Source organism: Papilio xuthus, unplaced genomic scaffold (assembly GCF_000836235.2).
Source record: "Papilio xuthus unplaced genomic scaffold, Pxut_1.1 DF827570.1, whole genome shotgun sequence".
In the NCBI taxonomy this organism is placed as follows: Eukaryota; Metazoa; Arthropoda; class Insecta; order Lepidoptera; family Papilionidae; genus Papilio; species Papilio xuthus.
The window spans coordinates 1961918-1971054 of NW_013531079.1; the positions used below are offsets into that span (position 1 = coordinate 1961918).

The following is a 9137-nucleotide window of genomic DNA, read 5'->3' on the forward strand; positions in this document are numbered from 1 at the left end:
AGGTATGAATTATTTAAACGTAATATTACGGATCTTATTTCCACTTTTCTGATTTATATCACTTATAGCTGATTTAAAAATTATAAGTAAAAAATTGTTGATTAATTTTATATTCAAGTAGAGTTTATGCACTTAGTTTAAAGCGCATTTTACAATATCAAAGATTAACGTAAACATATTGTTCGCCGACAGTTACCTTGAACGAGTTAGAGTCGAGCATATGTATTTTGTTATTGGACAGATCCAATCGATCTAACAGCGTGAGATGATTTAATGCTTCAGTTGGAACTGAGGGCAGTTGATTATTCGGCAAACCTGGAAATTAAACTTTTATTTTACAAATCAAAAACGCATAGTAATCAAATTTATAAAGACATAGGTAATAAGTTAATATTGCTGGTACTTTTATTCTCGTTATGCTTACCCAATGCCAGTAATGTTGTGGCGATAGAATTAAAAGCTCCTTGTTGTACTCTACGAATGTCTCCAGATGATATAACCAGTCCGTGAAGTCCCACTCCGGCTAACTCTGATATAGCGGCTGCCGGGAGCGCAGACACACCACGCAATGCACAATCCAACAGTGACACGGCAGAGTTTTTGTTTCTCGCTTTCTGCTCTCGAAGATGACGACCAATTATCTACAAATATGTGGACAATAAAATAATGTACAAAATATTATCCGTGTCCGTAGGGAAAAGTACAGGCTGATGATAATTTTAAACTTTCGATGATTTTTAAATTTGGGTAGAACTAACAGTGGTAGAGCCCGCTTTAATCTCTTCACACGAATTGTGCGGTTCGCCCGCCGCAATAACACGACCACACAGAAGACAGGCGTCAAGTAGAACCAGTTCCGCGTTTCCTCTGAGAGTGTGCGTCCCGAAGGCCTAATCTTAGTCATTTTATCCGTCACGCCCTTTTTCTTATAAGGAACGGATGGGAAGTGGAAGTCGCTTTTCCGGATGGGAGGATGCTTTGGAAGGGAAAAAAATCTCTTTCTGTGCATCCTCTCCACCGTTGATTAAAGGTAGGCAACGCATATACAATTGCGTAAGTCTATGTGCAACAGTAGCTTCGCTCTTGCAGCAACTTTAGATGGCCGCTCGCTCGTTTGCCGCCTTCTGATATAAAAAAAAAATAAAAAAAGTATAAAAAAGTTAGAACAGCAAGCGTAGCTCGGTGATGCGTCGATTACCTTTTAAACGTTGTACTGGAAATAAAGTTATATCAACAGGAACGTACAAAAGAAAATAGACATTAAAAAAAGTACAATCCTGCACAAAGCTCGTCGACCCGAAAGCCGGTGTAGCGGGAGCCATATTTGTCCAGAGCCGCTCCACTTTTATTCCAATACAGCCTTTTTTCTATCAGACTCGACTGCTTTTTTAATATTATTTATTCATTCATTCGACCATATCTTATTTTACTAACGGACGACAAGCCTTTAAATGAGGATGAATTTTAAAACGTGCGAAATATAAACATAATCGATTCTTCTATTATTTTAAAATCGATATTCTACTATCTTATCTTACTAATGTTATAAACGCGATGGTTTGGTTGTATGTATGTATGTTTGTGAGAAGGTATCTCCAGAACGGCTCCACGGATCTCGATGAAATTTGGCACAGATATACAACATAGTCTAGAAGAACACAAAGGCTTCACTAAATTTGTTTTAATTTCACGTAGATGGAGTCGCGGGTGACAACTAGGTTAGAATAAAATATGGAATAATATAGTTAAAAACGATTGAAACAATCATTTTTTGTTACAGAACGAATCTTATATTTATTTATAAAAACATGTAATCCAATTAGTTCAATTAAACAGCAATGGAATCTCGTTCGGTTCAATCAACATCAAAGTGCTGACAAGCAACGATCGTGCACACAATTATGAATGCGTTAATTAGCAACGATTATATTTTCAATTCAGTATAACATGCAATTATTCGTTATTCTATTACCTGTCGATGAAATACAAACGACCGAAACAATTTAACAGCGGTATTGTATAAATTGATTTAAAATTTGTTTAACGTTTAATTCGAATAACTACTGTTTTTGTAGAAAAACCAACATTTATCGTCATTTATTTAAAAGGTTTTAGGCTCTATTTGCTTGGGAATTTCTTACCTCTTAAATGATTTATTTTCTGGTTACTTTTTGATAAGAACCAATCAAAAATGCTGAATAAAATGTCTTATGTCGTCAATATAATCTTACTAACTGTCGCCCGCGACTCCGTCTTCGCAAAATAAAAAAAAATAGTAGTCTATGTGTTCTTCCATACTATGTTCTACATCTATGCTAATTTTCAGGGAGATCCCTGCAGCCTTTCTTTAGATACATTGTTACAAACATCCATCCATCCATTCAAATATTCGCATTTATAATATTAGTAATATTACATTATTATGTAAACAATGTTTTCCAAAAACAGGCGTAAGAATTGTACGATAAACCTTTTGTATTTTGGAGATAAAATAGAACACGCTGCATTATTCCAGACGGTCATTACATATTCAATGAACAAACAACATTTCTATATTTCGATTATTCAAGACAGTGCCTCCTGATTTCCTCTTGGCGAAACTCCAAAAGATAAGAGTTCTCTTAAAATGTCGTGATTGCCTTCCGAATATAAATATGTCATATATTCTTTAAGTTCCACATCTAAAATGCAAGTATAACATAAAACAAAAGTTTTACTCAAAAGCAAATCGTGTCCTTCCAATAATTGAATACGTCAAATAGAGTGCCTAACAAAAGAGTCCTACCAAATTGCTAGTTGCCAAATATTGCTCAAAGAAAATAATAGGCGCAGGAAACATATATAGTATTCCTAGCCAATTATACGATTACTCATTACGTCCTATTGAATATTTAAAAGAAAATTGGCATATAGTTAATATTTGATTAATAAACCCCGACTTTTACTAGCTGATGGCAATGCTTGGAAACAAACCCTTCTCAAAACCCATGTCGACTCAAACGGGTGTCAATCGATTAACGTCTGTTTGAAGTCTGTTCAGCAGAATTATTGATTTAACGCAAGTCCTGCAACGTTATCCAATTCAAATTTACCATGAATTTTCATTAACAAACGATACTCGATAAAACAAATATCGATACTTCAATTTTTTCAATGAGAATTAAAAGATTTTGTCTTTGTAGAAACATAACAACAGTAGAAAATCACGGCTAAGTGTGTAATTTCTAATAACTTTAAAAACCATAACTAAACAATACGTAAAAGTGGTAAAAAATCAATCGAACAGAAATAAGAATAGAGAAAAGTTATCGATCTGCTTCATTAGAAACAACACGACTGTTAAGCAAGCAATTTCTAATTTACCCCTTACTAGCTGACGCCAGCGAATTCGCCCGCAGAAAAAAAAACTTAATTACTAGCTTATGTGGTCATCCAGACTATGTTCTACGTCTACGCCGAATTTTAACGAGATCTATACAGCCATTCTGAAGATACCTTCTAACAAACATCCGCCGATCCATCCATACAAACATTCAGATTTATAACATTAGCAAGATAATAAGATTATAGTTAAACTACGCAAAACCTATATTATTTCCATAACTTCTCGTTTCGTTAGTATAGTTAATAGTTAGTTAACTTAATACCGGAAGGAATCAAACGCAGTCAACTGTAGTAAAAGCAGAGCAAACTTCAATCGTTCGGCACCTGCCCGGTGAGTTTGACAAGGGTACAGCCGACGGCAGCACGTAGCCCCATTGACCGCAACGTTTCTTCACTCGATAACAAGTCATGGATCTTAGAATAACTAAAGGGACACAAGGTTGTCTATAAGCCACTTCCTTGTTTGTTTTGGAGTTTATGAGTCTTCTCAAGCAAAATTAAAGAGATAAGAATATATATCTAGCAAAATTTCCACAGTGGAAATCCATGGTTATTTGTCAGAATTAACATTTAGGTATGTTTCAAAACTTTGAATTCTATATTTTAAAGGTCGATTTACTAAATTAATTAAATATCAAGAATTCAAAAATTACTACGAATTTGTTCATTGCAGTGAAGAAAATATAAAAAACAATGATCACATGATGTCAAAACCAATATAATCTGATTCATCATAGTACACAAAAAAAAATCAAGAATCTTGAAAACCCTTGGATATTTCAATCCTAATTTCGTATTACATACGACAGTTGTACACTGAAATGTCAGTAGTAATGCAGTGAATGTCCAAACAAACAATTAGTTGCCACCTGTGCGAGCCTCACTTTGAGTAGGGTACCGACTGCCGACTGCCGACGTGAAGTGGCCAAGCGCAATCAACCCGCCTCTTACACGTTAGAGAGCTTCTGTTCTAACACACTCAATCAAACTCTACACGGTTAATTTAAAAAAAAACGAAATAATATTACAAACTATTGTTTAAAAATTAAGACACGTTAAGTTCTAGTTAAGTATAATTTTTAACAAGATAGCCATGATTCATTCCATCTCAGACTGAACAAAGAAACAGTGAGACTCAACCGCCAAGTTATTGCTATCACAATTTTTACAAAGAAGATGAAAGAGACAACTAAGTTTTACAGTGGGAACCATATCAAAGCGTTGTCATTCAAAGCGACGAATTGGATTAAATCAAAAATTCGATGTACAATATTCAATAAATCCTCTTTGAATTATATATTAAAATTATTTCCCATTATAGCTTCATTAAATTTCTATAACAATATCCGATGTTAATAAATAAAGAGGGTGCGTAACGATAAAAGCCTATCCACCCAACAAGTGACTTAAGAGCAAATCAAATTAACGGAAATTCGTCAAGTAATTCTCTATTCTCGCTGTCTTAAGGCTTATTTATACAGCGTGTCCAAAACAATAAGCCGGTACCTGTGTATAGCCAGGTCGATAACACCTTGGGAAAAAATAAAAAAAAATCCAAAATTTTTTGGTCAAAAGTTAAATTAACTTTTTTAAATTCTCTTATAATTTGATAATTAGTTTGACATTGGTAGAGCCCGCTTTAACATCTTCGCACGAATCGGCCCGGCTACTAAACAATAGCAAATAACTCAATAGGAAATACCACGACCACACAGGAGACAGGCGTGAAGTGGAAGCAATTCCGCGTTTCGTCTGATGAGTGTGCGTCCCGGAGGCCTAATTTAGTCCTCTTTCCCTTCCCATCCTTTTCTTTATAAGGAAAGGATGGGAAGTGGAAGTGGACTTTCCGGATGAGAGGATGCAAGGAAAGGGAAAATATTTTCTTTCTGTGCATCCTCTCCTCCGTCGATTAAAGGTAGGCAACGCATATGCGATTGCGTATGTCAATGGGCAGCGGTCACTTCGCTATTTCAGCGATTTCGGGTGACCAGTCGCTCGTATGCCACCTTATCATATAAAAAAAAAATAATCTACACCATATAATTATACATTTTGACTTCAAATTATAAACATATTTCTGCATTTTTTATTAGCTACCTAAGTAACATAGCAATTAATACAAAGATTGTTTCAAACAGTCAACACACTGACTACATCTTTAGCGGCGACAACAAAACGGTCCGTGTATGGCCATCAAGTAATCGCTCAACGCTAACGGTTTGAAGCAGTCTGTGCATATCAGCCATAGCGTATACTAAATATTTTGACTGTCTTCAAATGAATTTAATTATTGTCTATCAAGTTTACTTATGCTAATTTTTATTAATATTGATAGAAATAACAATGATCTATTATTGAATTGCAAAGAAAATAACAATATTCAAGATTTAATCAATTCCAAATCATATGCAATATTAAATTATTCAAACTTTCGTGAGACATTATACTAAACTGATATATAAACACGGCTAAACACTCACGAATATACCACCGTATAGCACCGACTAGTTTCGAGCCCATCGGGGGCCCTTCATCAGGATGAGTGGCACTGGTATTATTTCGCGGACGCGGCCCGTCGCTCACTGGCACTAGTCGGTGCCGCCACCGGACGTATATTCGTGAGTGTTTGGCCGTGTTTATATATCATATGCAATATGTAAAGAGAAATAATCACTACATTTTGAACATATTACAAAATGATTTTGTTAGAAACAGTAACGGAATTAAGAATCAAGTAGCAAGTACCAAGAACATTCAGCGTTCCTCCTAATCTAAGAATAAACGTAATTTATCTATCGTTCCACGTTCACGTCGAGTGAATGTTGTTTGCTTTCCGCTCGGCCGCTGTTATTGGAGATTGCTATTGTTTCCCTTTTACTCTTCCTATTCGCTACGAGCTACGTAAACACTCTTATAGTTTATTTATAACATATAAGAAAATCTCCTTGGCCAATACAATCATCCTCACTATACAAGCTTAAGTATATACAATAATGTCCTTCCTATCTCTACCTCTTTCTCCCTTATCCTATTTAGTCATACAAATCCATCCAATGTATTTGCTAGCTAGTAAATTTGCACGAGATGCTATTTACAATTTTTCGGATAAAGAATGCGAAGTGATACACAACACTGCGTTCTTTTCTCCATCCGCATTGCCCAGATATGCTTTGGAGTAAATAACGAGCCGCTATTAAGTTTGAATCTTATAATACTTGTAGAGGGTAGTTAGTATTTATATCAGTCTTTCCCAAAGTGGGCGATAACGCCCTCTTGTGGGCGCTGCAGGTCTCAAGTTGGCGGTTATAGTAAAAGTTTCGCTTAGAATTCTCCGTTAATATACATATAGGTCACAATAATTAATTTAATTTAAAGTTATAGTGGTTTTTAAATATGTGAAAATATGAGGGCGTTAAAAAAATATTTATTCTCAAAGTGGGCAGTAGACAAAATAATTTTGGGAACCATTGATTTATATCAATGACTAGCTCTAGATGCAGTACCCCTATAGATACATTTAGAATGTACCCCAACTACAACGATCATCGTGATAGTAATCATTTATTACAGATAATTAGTTGCGATTTACCTCAATTGTTAATTATTGGTTGTTTCAATCGTTTTTGACGGCTGATATTGAGCTACACATCTACATCTAATTCTTATTCTAATTGCTGGCCGCTAACAAACATTATGTATGATTAATAGTATACCTGTAACGCAGTATGATCTCCGGCACAGCGCAGCGTGTGTGGCAAGTCACAGGCGCACTCGGCGGCGGGCCTCGCGCTTAGCTCCGGGCAACGCCACTCCGCGCCCGCGCACCACAAGCACAGCGCCGCCACCACGCATACCCCCCACATTCTGATAAAGAAAAAGAACTTATTGAACTTACCCATTTTAATTAAATATAATAGAAGACAATACAATTATTGGCAATACATTAATTACAGGTCATATAAAACACAGAGAAAAATTATATTATGATGAATCTGCAAATAAGTAGTTGTCTATTGGTTACTTACAGTAGTAGTACTGGCAGTACTTTATTGTAGCTTTCTCACACTTTATCTACACTAAGGTACTGCTTTATTTACAAGTTAACGTTTCTGAGTGTTGTAGTTGAATACATAAGTATAGCCAATGTATTTTTAAATAATAGATCTGCTAAGAACTAAGATTTTTGTATATGCTTTAATTATCATCGTGCACTCAGTCATTCCCAAAAATACTTTAGACAATGTTTAGTGTACATTTAAAAGGAATTGGCTAAGTAAATTTATTGTGTAGTAACATTACAAACACGAGTTTCAAAAATTCATGCCTAAATTCATCGAAACATATTTTCTTATAAATCAAAGAGAAATAACAACGGGAAATGAAATAGAAACCATCTCAAAAGGTAATTCCGTTCATATCCTTTGGTACTTGTAAAAGAATTGTTACTGTAATGCGTGTGGCTGAGACGTAATGGGGCATTTCCACTGAGTGACGACCGGACGACGGAGTTTTACTGATGCGCAAGTTATAAGCGTTCGGTGAGAATGTATTTTTACGAGTTGTCACTCTCGAAACAAAATGTATCGCTCATTCTTGAAATATATTAGTGATAACAATTTACAACAACGGGGAAATGCCGCCAGCCTCTTGGGAACCCTACCGTGCGACCGCAGCGATTCGATTGATTATATTATTCGGTATTATATAGCGGGGTCGATTTTTATATATCATTTAGTTTGGTTTAGTTTTAGTATTTAGTATTTAGTTTATTTAATATAGTATTAATTAATTCATTTATTTTGCAGTGGTTAGATATTTAGTAAGATTATATTTTAATTTATAATTAGGTTAATGATATTCTTTACTGCTATTGAATATATTTAATAAATAAATGCATTTATATAATTAAAATGATGAATTTAATGGAGATGAGAAATTATATATGTATATACATTTTACTGACTTTGTATGTGTATAAATTGCTACAAATGTCTGTTTAATTTTCTATGTCCTCGAATTCGATTATACAAGAATATCAGCATTAGTAAATCTAATTCTATAAATCGATAATAAATATAATTTCGCCGTTTAATAATATTTCAACAAAACAAACAAATCGTCGAATCAAATATCTCATTCCTAAAAAAAGGAATACAGCACTGAACGAAAATCTATGATAGCGTTATATTAAATAAAATCATATTACTCAACCGCTTTCCTTCTTTCACTTGTACCATACGTTCAATACGCTGAGAATAAGAACGAATTACACGACTATTGATAACAGTGGGTGACGGACGGTCGTTGGCCTACCGCTAAGAACCCTTAGTTAAAAATGGCATTCAATCTAATCTTCTATTTCATTCATTCTAATACATACGACTATAATATCTTGACATACCTTCTGGACCGTGAGAAAGATTCTGTAGCTTCGATGGAAAAAGCCATACTTTGCTATTTGTAAAATGTTTTTGCTTGCTTGCTTTTAACTTACGAGATTTTTTGTCAATGGTAATTCAATATTGCAATATTTTTATTACTCTTTTTAAATTTACAAAAAACTATTAGACTAGAGACAATCAAACAAATAATTAAATATAAATTAATTTTAATTCAAACAAGTCAGACTGTACAGTCAGCTGCATAAATAGGTAAACACTAACAAAATTTTAGAAACTTTTCTAAAATAATTATGCACGAATACGTCAATGACATGCAATTATGGTCTGAAACATACGAACGGATGCGTCTAT

At 34.5% G+C, this 9137-nt stretch overlaps 1 protein-coding gene across 3 annotated transcripts in view; it reads right to left on the reverse strand.

Moving 5' to 3' along the window:
* LOC106118641 (uncharacterized) overlaps positions 1-9137 on the reverse strand; it is a 73127-nt gene that overhangs the window by 11747 nt on the left and 52243 nt on the right. For 2 of the 3 annotated variants that reach the window (XM_013313320.1, XM_013313318.1), the window contains exons 2-4: positions 7098-7248; positions 425-641; positions 197-315 (exon numbers count right to left, since the gene is read on the reverse strand). In XM_013313320.1, coding sequence (XP_013168774.1) covers positions 197-315; positions 425-641; positions 7098-7247 — 486 coding nt within the window. In that variant the 5' untranslated portion in view covers position 7248. Of the gene's footprint in view, positions 1-196; positions 316-424; positions 642-7097; positions 7249-7409; positions 7429-9137 lie in introns of those variants that run through there. The other variant, XM_013313319.1, reaches the window with a different exon arrangement.